This window comes from Aythya fuligula, chromosome Z, assembly GCF_009819795.1.
Source record: "Aythya fuligula isolate bAytFul2 chromosome Z, bAytFul2.pri, whole genome shotgun sequence".
NCBI lineage: Eukaryota > Metazoa > Chordata > Aves > Anseriformes > Anatidae > Aythya > Aythya fuligula.
In genome coordinates this window covers 8,512,433-8,529,922 of record NC_045593.1, presented here as the reverse complement: position 1 = coordinate 8,529,922, position 17,490 = coordinate 8,512,433, and the positions used below count along the sequence as shown (strand labels likewise).

The 17,490-nt window shown below is 39.6% G+C and overlaps 1 protein-coding gene across 1 annotated transcript in view; it reads left to right on the top strand.

Moving 5' to 3' along the window:
• KIAA1328 (KIAA1328 ortholog) overlaps nucleotides 1–17,490 on the top strand; it is a 171,013-nt gene that overhangs the window by 55,166 nt on the left and 98,357 nt on the right. The window contains exon 6 of the mRNA XM_032206577.1: nucleotides 11,899–12,026. Within this exon, the coding sequence (XP_032062468.1) occupies nucleotides 11,899–12,026 (128 nt within the window). The remainder of the gene's footprint in view (nucleotides 1–11,898; nucleotides 12,027–17,490) is intronic.

The following is a 17,490-nucleotide window of genomic DNA, read 5'->3' as shown; positions in this document are numbered from 1 at the left end:
ACCCAAAGGCATGTAAAACTTCCAAAAAGTTTACATGTGAGTAAAATGTGAATGGGTCAATGTCACCCTTTTTTTCTAATACAAAACTGGTCAGCCAGATTAAACATTTTGGTCTCCACAAGTAGAGGAGAAAATCAGAGATTTGGCTCCTGGAAACTGTCTTTCCTACTGATGCCTCCCAGTAAAATCATTCCAGGTCATTTGTTTTCTTCCTCTTGCATAAATATTAATCACTTGATGTGGAAATCTTTTTTGTTGGCTTCAGAAAGCCAACTTATTTTGATATTTTGTTTCACGTGTTTTGGTTAACCTGTTTTATAACAACTTAAAAGTGGTAGCAGCTCTCTTCAGATGGTTGGAGAAGAGGTATCTTCACTCTACTTCATAGCATGTCCCAAGGTGGAAGGGACACACAAGGACACTCACAAGTTTTAGTATATTTTACCTGCTAATTGTATTACAATATGAACATGAAGTGGCTGTACTGGGTCAAACCATTGAGTTCAGTTTTCTAGCTCTGATAGTGGCCACAAGCACAAGGCAAAGCACAAGGACAGGAGGAGCAAATTGTAACACTTGCCCCAGAGAGTCTTCCAGCATCTGTAAGCCTGTCATTCAGAACTGGAGTCAGAATGTGTCTCTCTGATAGCACTGGATGGATTCTCATGTATAGCTGAGTTCATGTAAACTTTAAATGTTTACAGCTTCATGCAGAGTGTAGACCCACAGCTTAGAGAAACTGAAAAATCAGCACCTTTTGTTTTTCTGGAACCTGGTAGGCAGAAGTACTGAAGACCTTGTTCGTGTCTGAATCCTCTGTTTGTGCAGTTAGTTGCTGGACAAGTGCATGTGCTCTGTCCTGAAATGCTTCCAATAGAAAGTGTTTGTGCCTTGATGAGCCCCTGTGTTTATCTGTCTCAAAGCAAGTCTGGAACAAAACAAAAGGACCAACCTGGTCCTTTTAGTCTAGTGAGAAAGGAAAAAATAGACATTTTTTACAATCTGTTCACATGTCCCCAGCTGCATTAAGGCACATTGTGCTGGTCTATCCTGGTATATTTTGCAGGCGCAAATATTTTTCTGTGTTTAATCCAGGACAGTGCTACATTCTTTACGTGATATACCTTCTTTTTCTATTCCAGTGATCCAGACCTGAAGAAGTACAAAATGCTTGTTAATTTGAGGATCTGTGGTTCGCTTTAACTACTACTAAATGTTGAATTGTAAGGAGGAAAGAGTACCATTATTCACTAGATTGGGAAGGAGGAAGTTTCCTGTCTTACTTAGTATAGATTTGTCACCTTTTGGTCTGGCTATGAGAAACTAAGTCACAAAATGAAATTCAGGCTGTAGGCAGACAAATGACTCTTGATTTATTTCTATTTGAAACAGCACTGTTTAGTTCACCTAACCATATCTCCTGTTTTGAGCTGGGGTTGATTTTAGAATACTGTTAGTGGAAAAAGAGCCTACCGCCCGCAAAACCAGCAGAACACACCCCGTTTCAGACTATACTATTTGAGACCTTAGAGCTGTAAATGATGTAGAAATGTGCATGTATTAATGAGGGGTATAATAGGTTTCAGTGAAAGTGGGAGATAAGATGTGTTAATCTTGTATATTAAATAGTCCTACAACAATGAACCTTATAATGAGGCTGTTATTAAATCTTTTCTTCAGTTCAGTGAAACCAGTGCTTTTCAGCTTGGCATGTTTAAGGCCAGATTTTACCAGAAAGGACTAACTTTGATGTAATTCTGTTGTCGTCATTGTTAGGTATCACATAGCACGTGATGCAGAAGAAAATCTTTGCAGCACTCTTAGATGACGTACTTTGTTTTTTTTGCAGTTTTGGGACACCTCCTTTAAAATTAGCATTATAATGCTTGTATGGAATTTTATTTGCCCTCAGTGGCCTTTTAGGAAAAGGAGCGTTGCATTTTTCTCATCAACAGTGCTGCAAACAGATTGTGCTCTAACAAGGTTAGAAAGACTGTCAAAATAGCAATAGTTTTAATAGAAAAATTATCTAGAATGATATGTGATTTTTACATTCTCGCTGTTCTAGTTATAATGCTGAAGGCAGTTTCGTAAGAAGCACAAGATTTTCTGAGCTTGCTGGTATTTATTTTTTGTATTTCGGTTCAGTGATGTTTGTAGATTTTCGTCTCACCACTTGTACCATTTGTACCTAGTTGGATTAATATCTATGTGCTCCTGTCTGAGTACATTCTGCTTTAAAGAGGGGGGGAAAGAAAGTTGAAATATCCTAGCCTGATGCAAATTGTGTAAGATACTGAGAGGCAACCATGCGAGATAGCAGCAGACAAAAGAATTCTCCATCATGGCCAGGTTTCTTTTCCAAGAGGACCTGAACAAGAAATCTCTTGCTCTGGGAGTAATGGGAGCTGCTCTCGTGGCTGAAGGGAAGCCTGCTTTTCTCTCTCAACATGATTCCCATTTGAGGGCTGTAAGGAAAAGGTTCAGTGAGAGACATCAAGTATATAAAATTAAGAGTGATGATTGATTGTTTCCTGCAAAGAAGCAGCAAGACAGACACCACTGTGTATTCTCAGGTGATCTCCGTTCTGATAGTAACCAAGACCAAACCTGATTACCTTCGTTATAAAATGAGACGATGTTTTGTGATCTTACATTCTCATTCTCTGCAAAGCAGACACCTTTTTGATTTACTAAGCATGTTCTTTAATTGAGATGGAGGTGCTGTAGCTCTGCCTTTGGTGAGTTCAGGTTTTACATTCCGTTTCTCTTTTGCCTCTCCAACCCCTTTTCTCCATGCATCTGACTCTGAGCTCGCATTTATCCTGTTAAATAACTCCTGTTACTGTGTCTAAACATAACAGGCTGAGCATCCTTTCTCACATACTTCAATTCCCACATAGTCTAAAAGCACCTTATCTCTCCTCGGGCCTCTGCCAGGAGCTCTGTTGTCAAATTGGAGCAAAGAACACGGCTGTTTTAATATCAGCTAGCACTGATATGACAAATGGCTTTGTGTAAACAGGAACGGTGGCTACTGTGAAAGATTGGGAATTCTTACAAAGGCCTGTAAAAGTGAAACAGCAAGTTATTTCCAGTGATAGGTGCTTCATGTAAAGCTGCGGCTGACTGCGTGGATAGAGGAGAGTGTCATTTGGGGAGGATTGCACGGTGGATGTCCACGCTTCAAGACGATGTGTTAGATCCCTCTATGTAAGAAAATTTACCTCCAAATTTGACAAGCTCTCCGTGCAAGTTTAGTTCAGCGGGCTGTGATATCCAAAAGGGTCACTAGATGGAGCGACAGGCTCATTTTTCCTCTCGCAGGGGCTGACCAGTGCTTTTGTGGGCTTTGCAGATGCACATATGGTAGAATATTATCATTTTATGGTTACAATTATGAGCAATTTGATAGAAAATGAAAGCTAAATTACGCAGTGTTCCTTTTATTTGTTTAATTTTGTGCTCTAAATATGTAAAAGGAAAAAATAGCACTCTTTTTGTGTGGATGGTGATAGGTGCAATACCTGCTTTTTTGGCTTTGCCTTCTGACACCATGCAGGTTGAGATTATTTTCTGTTGTTCACAACGAAATGTGTGGTTGTGTTCTCAGGTGCTGGGATTCTGCAGAGAAATTGTATATGGCTGAATCTCCAGGCTCCTTCCCCTCCACCCACCCAAAAAAAAAAAAAAAAAAAAAAAAAAAAAAAAAAAATTATTACTGGCTGATACACAAATGCATAAGTAACAAGTTCCCTAACAGTTTCCAGTGGAAGAGGCAGGGTAGCTGTGCCATCTAAGCAACTGCCAAAAGAAATCTTGAAATTCTGAAAGTTGCTACTGACACTGGCAAAGCTCCCCTAAAAGGAGCAGATATGTTCTGAGAAAGCTCTTGCCAGTGTGGAAAATCTCTGGCCATTGCAATTGTTAAGCCACAAGTAGGTTTTTTATGGCCCGTGGCAGGGCCAGTAGGTGGTTATGATCTGTGCGGTCAGTATTTTGTGTATTCGGGTTCTTAGTTTTCTTCTGTTTTCAGATTCCTTGTGTTCATTATTGTGAAAACATTTTCACAGGTGTGAGTAGTGGCCCAACTTGTTTTCTGTGTGTTGTATTCTTCCTTCCTTTTCATTAGAAGAAACTCGTTAGCACAGCTGGGCTGTGCAATAAACCTTTATTTTCTTTTTTTCTTTGCCTGTAAGTATCCTTTTGTTTGTATTAATGAAGATAAGGCTGGAGCTGTGTTTTCCACTTGGAATGGAAAGTGCAAGCCCTGAGATGGTATTTGCATTTATTGATCCAGGCACATCTGCTGGCATATGATGGCGTGTGATATTTTTGTCCTTACCCACCTTTGAACCAGAGAACATGGCAGATAAGCTGTCCAGGGTGATTGGCATATCCTGTGGGAAGGATTTATAATACGTAGGATCAAATCTTTTACCCCGAACTGCTCTTGCATTTTCAAAATATGATACAGATTTCTCTGACTTCATATGCAATGTTGGGAATTAGTTCTAGATTTAAATGCTCTCCTTGCTCTCTTTAAATCATACTGGTTATCTTTTTGTTTGGCCAGTTTTTAGATGCAGTGCATGTATATTGTGCATCTCAATATTTTTCAGTATTTTTAAAGTCAACTTGGGAATTTCATCATCTGGGTGGAACAGAGCATCTTGGTAGATGATATAAAACTCAGGGAGTCTATAAAAGAAATTTAAAAAGAAAAAAAAAAAAAGCAAGTATTATGAATAAATCATACTGGTGATTAACCAGGGTAGAAATTCTAGTATCTTCAATTGCTTTTTTTTTAGGATCAATTTTAACAGTTTAACAGTTGTCCTACAGGTGGTATGGGTGGAAATGGAACGGCTATTTCTTGAAAACAACTCATTCAGCTGTTCAGGAAACTGTATTTTTATTATTTCTGTTCTCACCTGGTATCAGTAAGCCCAGAGAATAGATTTGAATGTGATGTTTCACATATGCTTCCTGAAAGCTTCAAATGACTGCTGTGGCTTTTTCCCTAACTTTGTGCTGAACTCTCCAGCTTTCCTTAAGGTAGGTAACCATAACTTAACTAATTTGTATGCACCATATTCAGGCTTGGCTCACTTCAAAGTGTAATCAAGTCATGAACTAATTACAATACCATATTCCCAAAGAATGTAAATTTAATTTACCTTCTAACAGAATGGGAATGTATTAAGCAATTCCTTGATACGAGAGCTGTAGCATTCAACAACATAATGCTGATGCTTCAAACAGAAGTGAAGTTCTTAACTTTTGTGGACCTTCTGACCTTTCTCCCTATGCATCTTCCCTTTTTTATTCTCGCATCTTGAGTGAATTTACTGACTGGATAACAATATTAAAATATTCAACTGTAAATTAAAATGTAACTGTTGGACTCCAGATTGGAGATCACTCTATCTTATTGCATGTGACTTGCTTCTTTATAGCGTTTTCAGAAATGTGCTTCCTGAGGATTTTGAATCAGAAGAAGGTTGTGTTTTGAATTGAAGGCTCATAAGGTTCAGACCTGCACCAGATGATTTCTTTTAATACAAGTGGCTGTGCAGAAAGTTCCCTACAGGTTCTTAGCATCATTGTGCCAAAGAGTCCACATAAACTCAGTTATATAAGAACGAGCGAAGTGAAGTTGTTCATAAAACATTTTATTACCTTCAGTCTTTGCAGCATCTTTAGAGTTTAGATAATAAACCTTCATAGAAGTTACCAGTCTTTACCCTTTCTCAGAACAATGATTCACATAGGTTCAAGCTACTTACTTTAATTTCTCTTAATTTTAAAGGTAGAAGAAAGGTGTTGAGGTTGACTTTGATCTCTGCCTGGACAGTTTGAATTCTGAAATGCAGGCTTGTTGCTTTTCTGAGATTGTTAAAATGCAGGACTGTCTGTATATTGAATGCAAGTTGTATATTAAAATTAAATGTGGGTCAGCTTCCAATGAAGTATGTAATTGTTTAATGCGAAAGGAAAGAGCTTAGAATATCTTAGTTTATATTTTAAAGTGTTCCTTTTAGATGTTAATTTATTAATACCAGCAGTTTATTTTTATTCATATGACTTTTCATATGTAAGTAGTTGAAGCGGCATTATTTTAATCCTTTCTTTGGTTAGCAAGAAGAGAGAGCCTGCAGGTGGAAATCAGAATGGCATACATATTGCTTCTTTCCCAAAAGGCATGGTATCTTTCTCCTATTGATATGCAAAATTTTAAGGTAGAAAATAAACCTCATTGCCTCTTGTCAAAATACTGAAAAAATATATGCTTGGATGATGCATGGAAAAATGTGGGCTCACTTCAGACTGAGCACACTTGTGGCGGAGTTTGCCACGAGGCTGTCGAGGCCCTTCGGGGTTCTGCAGACTCTGCGCAAACCCTTGTATTGTAAGTGTTTAAGTGCAGATCGAGCTGTCGGTGGCATTTTCTAAGACATTATTGGACTAATGAGTAACAGTGCAATAGGATGTCATAGTCTTACAGGGTGCTAAAATTGTAGACACAGAAGCATGTCTATTCAGTGGATGTGAGCTTGCTTTGATGTTCAAATTGCTGGGCACAGTCCAGTTGTGCTCTGGAAATGGTGTAGTTGCAGCCAAATGTAAAACAAAACATCAAAGCACGGTGAACTGGTTTAAGCACGATGTGCTAGATGCTGTGCTGTTGTGGCTGCACAACTTCTTGAATAGGGCTGGCTTATACACACCTAGTTGGAGAGCAAGTGGGCAAGCTCGGGTCTGCCCACAGCTATCTGAATAGACTGTTCTCTGGGGACTTAAACCCTCTTTCAGTGTCCGTCTGGCTTCAGCAGCCTTGAGCCAGTGGTGCTGGTACTTCTCGGCTTCTCTTTGTCGCTCTATTTTTTTCTCAGCCTTTGTCTTCAAGGGACTACTTGAGGCAGTGAAGGGAGTTTGGTCTTTGCTGAAACTGCCAATATGATGATAAGTAGTCAGCTTTCTAGAGACGTGTCCTTAAGCAAGGATTAAAAAAAAAAAAAAAGTATTTTGTATTTACTAGATCATGATTGCAGATGTCAAAAAGCTTTCTTCATCACGTGCTGAAATGATATCCCTGAAGGTTTCTTGTATCTCTACTGCAAAGTGTAAGTTATTGCTGACTTACTTAAATTTAAACTTGTGCCTGTTTGACTTTTCTCTTCCTTTGCTTGCTCTATCTGTCTTTGCATGTTTCTGTACTAGCTCTTAGTCTCTCGAGTATCTTCTGTTGGATATAGGGGCTGGTGGCACTGGAGCATCCTGCTGCTGAAGATGATGTGGCTGTTGTGTTCTCTTCTGGACATGGATCAGAATGAAAGGATGGTCCGAGTCAGGGACTACAGGAACCTGTCATCCCTCAGCAGCTTGTTTGATGCTTGGGAAGCCTCCTAGGATGTGTCCACATGGGTGGATGTAGACAGTCTTGCACTCTAAGGTAATCAGCTGCAGGATGGATCTGGGCTGTTAGTGCTGTGCCTGGGCTGCGTGACTTACCCTACAGCTACAAGACTTCTGTGCTGGAGCTGGCGTGTGGAGCGTGGGACTGCTGGGCTGCACCTGTGTGCGCAGATGTGCCCAAAGACTCCCTGTGCCACAGTTTCTCCAGGTGTAAAATGCAAACACGAGAGCTTATGCCTTTCCCAAAACTGCTCGTGACAAACCATTGAGGAGTGAGTCACTAGGCGAGGAGTTCTCACGCACTGAAAACACAACGGAGCCTTTGTTACTGGTTTGATTGCCAAAAAATCTCAGTAGTAGCGCACTCCTCTTACGGTAATAGCTTCTAGAAAACCTTTTCCAACCCCAAATTCCTGTGATTGGAGGCTGCTTAAATGTTTTTCTTCCCTTAAAATAAAGGGAGGTAAAACCAAGCACTTCTGAAATGATACAGGCTAAAACATCCCTCTTAAAAAATATCCTGTTTGTTTGTCTGTCTTTCTTACAAGAAGTGAATTGGGAAAGACAGAACTTCAGCAAATAGCTCACCCTTGCAGAGTGGCTGGTGCTGGCTACATCTGGAAGCCTCTGTTCTAGATGGGCAGGCCAGTGGGTATCTGAGTGGCTGACAAGAGGACATTGTGCACACAAAGATGTGGAGGTTGATGTGGAGAACTCAGAAGCTTTCTAGAAAGTTGCTGGTTGCTCTAAACCAAAATATTTTGGCTTTTAAGGTGAGCTTTGCTTACAGTCAGAGAAGCAGTGGGAACACTGTACTGGGAATGCTACAGGAGGTCAGCAGGTATGCTTGTGGCTAGTACTTTTCTCCACCTCTTTTTTTCCTCCAAATTCTGGGCAAGCAAGGATCTGGCTATCCTGCTTCAGCTTGTGAGCAGGCTAAAAATATTTCAGCAAGGATTAAGCTGGGCACAGTTGGTATGGTCTTAGCAGACATAAAACCCTGAGGCTTAGGAGTTGAGCTGGAGAGTAGGACTGAGACTTTGCAAGGTGGAGGGACTCTACCAGGCAGGGTGCTGCTGCTGGAAGAGTGGCCCCTCTTCCAGCTGCACCTTTCCTCTGCCTGCTTCGTGCCAGCTCCTGTGCTTAACTGACCCTTTGATTTGCTGGTTTGGTTTGCTAAGCCCTCAGGATAAGCAGGGGGCTTGGGAGAGCTGCAGAGCTGGTGCAGATGGAGGGGTGAGACTCCTGGGGGTGAGCAGAAGTGTGTCTCTGGCAGCAGCCGAGCATTAGGTTGGCTGTGCCTTCTTCTGAAGCCTCACCCATAAGAAGCTCTTTGTTCCCTGCCTAACGTTCCTCTCCCTGGAAATCTGTTCCTGGCCTCTGTAAGCGTGCCACTGCTGCATGCAGTGGTCCCTCTTCGCAAAGCCAACGCCATCTCCACTGAGGATATTATCTCTTAAGAGCCATAAATGAACTCTTAATTCTATGACTTGCATTCAGCGATGAAATTAACTAATTTATTCTGTAAAACATATAGTCCTTGCAGTATGACATGTAAATGTAGTGTTGAAATCTTAACCTTTGCATTTCAGAAGTTGATTTTCTTTGTCTTGTCCTTCCCACCCTCTGTGAACAACCTAAATACTTTATTAACAAACTGCGTGAAGTGTATTACTGGGATATGTTCAAATGCATATTTCTTGGATATAAAACTACAGTTTACTGAAATGCCAAGTACCACTTCTCTCAGGTAACAAACATCTTGTAAATCCAATATTTGTGCTCCTAAATGGATAAAGAAATATCTGTGAGCATTTAGGCACACACAGTTTTCTGTGGAATGCAAATCTAGTTGTAGATATGCAGGACTAGTTGTAGATTTTTTCACCCTTATAGCAATTCCTGTTTCTTTCTTATAAAGAAGATCTTAAAAATATTTGTTATTACCTATGTATTTGTTTGGAGAGCACATTCCCATTGAACATATGTGCCCCCATTGTATCTGAAGGACTTAAATATTTTTGTGGCAGTGTTTGTTGTTTATTGCCTGGCTAATTTGTAGGGGAGAAAAAAAGAAAGAGATCGTCTTGCTGCTTTTAGCAAAAATTCAATAGAACGGAAGAGTAAGATCTAATATTAAAGCTTTTTTTAAGAAAGTATTCTGCAGTAAATGTACCAGCACATTATGGAGAATTATCGTAGTTAGAGCTATTATACATGTGCCTGCAACAAAAGAACAGTTTTTTCTTTTCTTTTTTTTTCTTCCCTATTTGAAGCTTGATGTTTACTTACTTAATGAGCAAAGCAGGGCTTTGGACTATGGTGGCTGTAACAATATGTTGCTTAATGCAGAGTCATTGTCTGAATGAATGAGATTTTAATCTTCTAATACAGGAAGTTTTAACCATAGTTACATTGCTGATGGAATCTTCGAAGAATTTCACAAGTATCTCAGCTGCCATTCAGGCTCACATTAACTATTGCCCTTCCTACTTGTTATCCCATAACCGGCTCTTGGACAATTAGAATTTGCTTTCCTAACACCAATTTTGCATGTCGTATTTGTAAGCTATAGTTTAAATAAATTTGGCAGCTGCAAGTAAGAGGTGGCAGCATCATGTGCACAGCAGGAGCTCTGCAGTCTGTAAAACACGATTTGGGCATCTCTTGTGGTACCCGTGCACCACGTATGTATGTGCTACTGTGAGGGCACTCTCGTGTCTGGCTTCCAGACACGGCTGGTACCAACATTATGGTAAGAGTGCGAGTGGGTGCACAGCCATCACTCGTGACCCCGGGGCCATTTTGGGTACTCGTTCTGCGTGCCAGCAGTGTGCTAGCTGGAGGGAGAAGAGGGTGAAATCTGTTTGGTGGGGAAGGGGCTGCTGGAAGCAAAGTGAATTAAGAGGGCTGTAAAAAACTGATAAAGATAGGACTGTCTGTTTTTATATTCTGCCACATAACATGGGTTTAAATGAATTTCCCTATAATTTGTCTTCAAATACCGACATTTAACTCTTAGGCAGTATAAATGAACTGGCTTTTTCTAGAGTAAAATTCATGCCCTGCGTCCAGGCTAATATGTTCACCTACTATAAACATTACTGCCTATGGTTACAACCGGAATAAAAAATTCCTTTTATATACATCATAGCTGGCAGAGACTCCTGAGACCACCACAAATCACTTCAGCCTTTTGGTGCTCTCTGACGAAATGAACTGAAATGTAAAACAGCCCAGGCTTCAGGCAGGCTGACTCTGGAAAGCAATTAGCTTGTTTAGACCATTGTTTGTATCCTCCTGTATTTCCAGGTGCTGAGCAAAGGTGGACTAGGAGCTCTCCTGATTGATTTAAACACTGGGCTTTAATAACCTCCCATTCCTTCCTTCCTAAAAGGTTTTGCTCATTCTCTGTGTAGCCTTTCATTTAAAACAAAGCAAAACAAACAAAAAGAAAACCTGGCAAGTTCCCCCTTCCCCCAAAAGAACAAGAAGAAGGGGAAAAAAAAAAAAAAAAGGGTCATAACAGGGAATAACAAAGCAGTGAGTTATTTATGCAGCCATGATTGGCAAAAATGATTGCAACATGAATTTGCCCAGAAGCAATGATTAGATCATAAAAATGTTAAGGAAATCTGTAACTCAACACCATTTTATAGATTGAAGAAGTTTTTGTTCCCTACCTTAATTGCGGTGACTTGTTATTAAAGTATTTATTCAGAGTAATCTCTTTGGACAGCGAGCCCTTATCCCATCTGCATGCATAATTAAAAGCGAGGGGGGAGAAGGGGGAGCATAAATGGTTTACCATGCTACATGAGCAAGGGAGGGAATTACACAATGACAGGTGAAGAGCAGATTTATCTCCTGTTGGAATTTCAATGCTGCAAGCAAGGCAGGACACTGTTGCTTGCTAATATCCTTGCAAACACCACAGTTACTGCTTCTCCAGATTACTGTCCAAAAATCATTGCTGGTCTCTAAAAGGCCTGTAGCGCTGCATCTGTGGCTGTGGGTTTTTGAGCCGTCAGTGCTCAAGCAAAGAGATTGGATTTGGGTATGTGGGCTTGTGAATCCATGCCTCTGCTTAAAAATGGACTATTTACTTACTTGGCTGGCTATTTATTTATTTATAAATAAACATTGGTAGTGTCTGGCTTTGCTGAATACAAATCAGAGGGTTGTAATTGTTCCAACTGAAACAATGTCATCACCTGCCTCCTGCTGCTGTCCCTTTTCCAATGATAAAAGAATTTGGTGCAATTCTTCTTTTTCCACTCTCTGAATAGAAAGAAGGTTGTACTTGAACATTCATCTCTAGACAGATTTATCATCATTAGGCAGTACTCAAACACATGGTATCTGTTTTTAAATTGAACTGTTATGGATCTAAATCGGATTTACACAGAGTAAGTTAGTATGTATTTGACTCTAACTATTCATGAAACAGTATTTTTTCCTTAACTTCTGATGTCTCACCTCTCCAGCAACAGTACAGAGAATGCCAGGAACTTTTGAGCCTTTATCAGAAGTACCTAGCTGAGCAACAGGAAAAACTAACGCTCTCCCTCTCTCAACTCAGCAGTGCCAAGGAAAAGGAGCAGCAGGTAAGCTCTTTTTTCCATCTTCTTTTTTAATGACATCTCCAAAACATCTTCTCTCTTCTAGAACTGTAAATTGAGCACATTGTCTTGTATTTTACAATGTTGGTAACTACTTAACGATTGGTGTCCCATGACCTTCCCTTAATATGTGGATTACAGGAAAACAAAAAAAATGAAGCAAGTTTTGGATCAATAAAATGGGTGAAGTTAATTGACCATGTTGTACTGCAGTAGGAACCATAGGAACCCATGCTTTTGCTAAGCAAAAAGATAAGATGCTCGTCTGTTTTCTGTCCTTCTGTTTCTTAAACAGTGAAATAATTACAGTCACTATAGATGCAGCCTTTCAAATTTTCACTGTGGCTTTTGATGACTGAAAAGGAGATTACAGATGATGTGTTTGGTCAATAAGAGCTTTCTCAAGTCTGTAAGGCAGCCCATCTGATTTGAGCTGTTTATAGAAGACCCATAATTATTTATGCTGTTTAAAAACAGAAAACATTGACTAGAGATACAATGTGTTAAATTAAGTGGTAAAATGGTTCTCAGATGTATATGCAGAAAGACTTGAAGACATGGTTGCTAAGATTTTTTTCTGATAACTACGTACTTGATTTGTATCCCTGCTGATAGCAGATGATACCCTGAAAATTAAGGCAATTTATGCAAGTGCTCTACCTAATGTCTTTACCTACTATTCTCTTTCAGTAGTTTCCATCAGTAAGTCTCCATTCAGAGGCTGTCCTACCTTAAAAATAATAATAATAATAAAAAGACCATGCCATTTTTAATAGGTTGGGCGCTAGATCTTCTGCTGATGATTGTTTAAGACTTCTAGTTTGGCTAGAGGTAAAGTCATCAGTGCAGAGTATCCAGGAGGTGGCCTGACTCTGGACTCTGCTAACAGAACTGTACAGACAGATCCTACTTCTCAGAAGCCCGTGAAGTCAGGGCTGCTCTTTTAATTTTATTCAAGGAGCAGGCAGCAGTACTGACTTCACTGGCAGTAGGAACAGGTTATTATGCTTTTTTTAAAAAAAAAAAATAAAAAAAAATGTTGCATTTTGTCAAGCTTTTAGCTTTATAAACATTTCATTTATATTCTTTTATATTTTTATCTGCCATCCATTTTGTGATGGCTTGAGTTCAAAGCAAGAACCTTTTGTTTTCTCTGAGAATGGATGATGCCTGTGTTCTTGCCTGTGATATGCAGCCCGCTGGGGTTCTTGGTGGAAAACAGTCTAAAGGAGCCCACGCAGTCCAGCAGAACTGTGACAGCTGAGTTTGGGTTGATGCTGTTACTTCCCTGACGTTGAGTTGTGCTTGAAATCTTTCACCTTTAGCATTTCACCTTTAAATACGTGATTGTAAAGGCATGTGGTCTAATTCCATCTACAATTCTAATACAGAAATATAGATAATAAGAAGCCTTGATCCTATTAACTGTCAAATTAGCACCTGAGCTACAGCAATCCATGTTCATCTCTTGTTCTTCTGTCTTCCTAAGCACTCTGTCAGTGTACATACAGAGACTTCTCTGAACTTGTTTACTGACTTCATGTGCAAGTTCTATCAAGCTTATCTTTGATCCCATTATTTCTTTATACTTACAGGCACTTTTGTCCACAAATGCAAATTCAGATATTATATCTAGGTTTGTCTTGACATTTTATTTACAGTACCTAGTGTACAGCTCCAGCCTAGCAGGTCTGAAATTGCCCTAGCCTTCTTGCCCTGTACAAAGCTTTGTAGGCATAGATAAAAACTGTCAAAGCACGTTTCAGCTGGTCTGTCTCATAATTTGCAAAATCTTTGTAATGTTCCTAGCTTTCCTCTTCAGTTTTCTCTTCTATGTAATCCTGGTGATCATGGAGCTGTTTATTTCTTGAATGCATTTGGTTTTATAATTTGTTACCTTTTTTCCTTCCAAACAATCCCTTCATGCTAGGTTTCTCCTCACAGCTCGAACTGTGGAGAGATTTGCAGGACTGCCTCAGTACTTCAGTTCTTTCCATACCACACTCTTCCATGCTACAGTTATCAAAAACAAAGGAAAATTGCTGTGTTGTTTTTTGGACCATTGTGTTATTTTCACACACCTCTTTTGCTGCGCCCTTTTGTCACTTGTCTTAATAACAGAACTGTGAACTCCTAGGGTCATCATTGGTCTCTTATGTTGTTCCTTTTGGGTGTTGTCTTAATACAGCAGTTCAGCCAAGCCTAGGGCTTGCATTTTGGTGTCCTGCCTCATTAGGTAATGTTGCAGAGGAGCACGGCATGGAGGGTTTCTTGGGAGGTAAGAACTGGGGGGGAAGACATAGCCAAAACCTTTCCTCATGCTCTGAGTGCTCCTTATTCCTGCTTTCTGCCCTTATGAAGATTCTACAGTCTCCCCTGTATTAATTTTAAGGTGGAGTGTGGAAAAAGTCATCTGGTTCTGGTACTAGGCTAAGGGAAGTCTTCCTGACTTTTGTATGAATCCTTGACCATGGGGAATTTTCTCTATTGTTTGTTTTGACTAGAGAAGGAAATTCTGGCTGGCTGGCTTTAAATCAGTAGATACTAGCTTGCTACCTAGTTTTCACTTCTTTGAACCCTCTAGATGAGGTAATCACCCAATTCAGGTGCCCGCTGACGTTAGAGGGGCATCTGTGCTGCAGCGTATGATGTCGTTCTTATTTTTCCTGTGTCTTTCAGAAAGACTGGACTGTACAGTTATAGTCTGTACCAAAGCATGGCTTTGTTATCCCTGTTAGGAGCTGTTCTTTCTCGTTTCTGCTAATTTTTCCTTTTTTTTTCTTTTTTTTTCCTACTTGTTTGTTTTGATTAATTCCTAATGCTACACTTGTATCTTGACATCACTTGCTTTTTGTCTGTCTGGCTCCCTCATTCTTGCTGTACAATAATGCTGACCATGATCTCCCCTTTCCTCTGAGCTTAGACAGGAATTTGAAAGCATCTCCTCTTGGTGTCTAAATGCCGGGGCTTCGTGTTAGAATAAGATAATTAACAGGTCAAGAGAACTGCAGTGTTAGCGAACTGCCATGGCATTGTTGCAGAAAGGTGGAGTTGTACAGGAGGAAAGCGACTGCAGTAGCTGTGCACACATAGCTGAAATGCAGCCCTGGTTCTCAGATGGACTGAACTAATGCAGCTACTTTGGTGTTAGCTTTTATTTTTGTCTGTTTTAGCATCACATAATGGTAACAATAATTCTGAAGTCACGTTTTTGTCTTACCTGATACTGCTTCTTTATAAGAAAAGCTAGCCCTCGAAATTTAAAGGAGGTGGTAGTGACATAAAAATGTGGGGAAAATGGTGGTGAGATGATTTAAGACAGAACTCTCGTGGAGTCAATAATCAGTAACTGGAACATGGAGCTTCCTTTTTTGTGAGATAAAGTTAATTCCATTTGAAAAGATACTTAAGGTGACATGAATTGAATTATTCAAACTGGCCTTCTCAGCATTAACTCTAGGTTAATATCTCATGATGCCTGTGGTTTCATTACAGGAGTTTTAAGTACATAACTTTTTATAATAAATTCAATACCTAGAAGCTGAACTGAAATTGGTTTACCTTCTACCAAGCCATAAAAAGAAGCATTAATTGTAAAGTGAATATTAAAGTGGTCACTAAAGTTGACTCAGACAGATTCAAAGAGATAGCTCCTGTGTAAAGGAAGTGAAGAGCTCTACTGAACAATAGGCTTCTGCCCTGATGTTAATAGAAAATACCATCCATATTAAAATGTAGTTAAATCTCTTGTATCAAAAATGATTTTTGAATGTTCTTGCTGCAGCTCTCAACTGTGCAGTCTTGGCCATTTTCAGAAGCTTTACATGGAGATGTAAAGAAAATTGCCCTTGTTCTAGGTAATCAGGTCTGACCTAGTTACACAGTTGCTGCTTCAATGCCATCTCAAACAGTGGCAAGAATCCAGTTTACTTTGGCAAGTTGCTGGCTGGTGAATTTGTACACGTTCTGCAGCACAGGGTGGGACTTCACTCACAGGAATGGCAGAGGAGGCTGAGTTTTTACAGGACTGGGATTCTCAAGCTATTTCACCTAAAAAGAAGGATAATGCCTGACCTGTAGTCTCAGCTTTGCCTATTAGCTTTTGAATTTACAAGTACAGATGGCAGCTTTTGTTACTTATTTGTAGAAGATTATCAACACATCTGCTAACTCCCTTGATTTACATAGGTTCTTGTTGCGTATGTGTTTTAAGCTTGGGTTCTCCCCCCCATTTATAGAAATGCGATAGGTATGGGGTAGAATTGTAAGCAGAAAGGAGTATCAATAAATTATTTTCCATGGGATATCTGCACTCACCCCTTCCTATATATTATGCCATCTGTTTCCTGTTGTTTGGTGTTTATATTTCAGTAATGCCAGAGGCCCTTGTCAGGAATGAGGTACTGTTGTGTACTAAGCACTGTGCAAGCATACTGAAGGACATGGTCTGCTTTGGGAAGATTGTAAAATCTTAAGAAGATTAGCTTTTTGGGAGGATGCTAATGTTTTTTTACCTTTTTTATTTAATGTTGTTATTTCTCATGAGTTGCTTGTTCATCTTAAACATTGTTGACACAGTTGTGGTGTCATTTCACAGTTAAATCCAAAGGAAGCCTTTTCTTGAAAGGACTACAAAGTCTTGCTTTCTTTTCATGTCAGGGACTAAAATTCATGTCCATATCATTGTCATTTTTTGCCTTAATAAGGGTAATTATATACTAAAGCTTCAAATATTAGTTATGATTATTTTCTCTTTTGAAAAAGATACTGAAACAAGTCAATCTTCAGAAACCTTTCCTTTCTGATTTTCCCCAGACTTCTCCATTCCTCTTCTTTCAACACGAGTCACCTTTAAACACACTCTTAGTTCGCTTAAAGAAAAAAAAATCCAACATATGCAAAGGGTTTTGAATGCTATAAGGTAAACCTGCATGATAGAATTTACTTTGTCTGTTTACCCAGCTGTACTGGAACAATGGATGAGCCTATCTGAAATATACTTGAGAACTGGGATAATAAATAAAGAATTAATTTGACTGTTGTCCCAGAGGTATTGGAATAATTTTAGGAGGCCAGACAGAGACAGAGGTTTAGCTTGAGTAAATACTGTGAATAGCCTTTCCTTACCTGTGTTACTTTAGGCAAAACCTCTGATCTCTTTCTGTGCGTCTCTTATCTGTGAAAGGAAGATAATGCTTTTTGTCCTCATTCATTCTGTTTTCTGCTGAGAAAGCCAGGTTTTGGGAATCTCTTCATGTGTGTTCAAAGTGTTTAGCAATATTTCAAGCTTAGTGTCGAGAGTAGGCTACCATGTGTAAAGGAAAAAAAAAGGCATGTGTTTTCTTTTACCTCTAGGTTACGTGTCCTACTAGATTTATCTGTCTTTTCTAAAAAATGCAACCTCAAACAGCAATGGAGATGCACGTAAATGTTTAATCTAAAAGGAAAC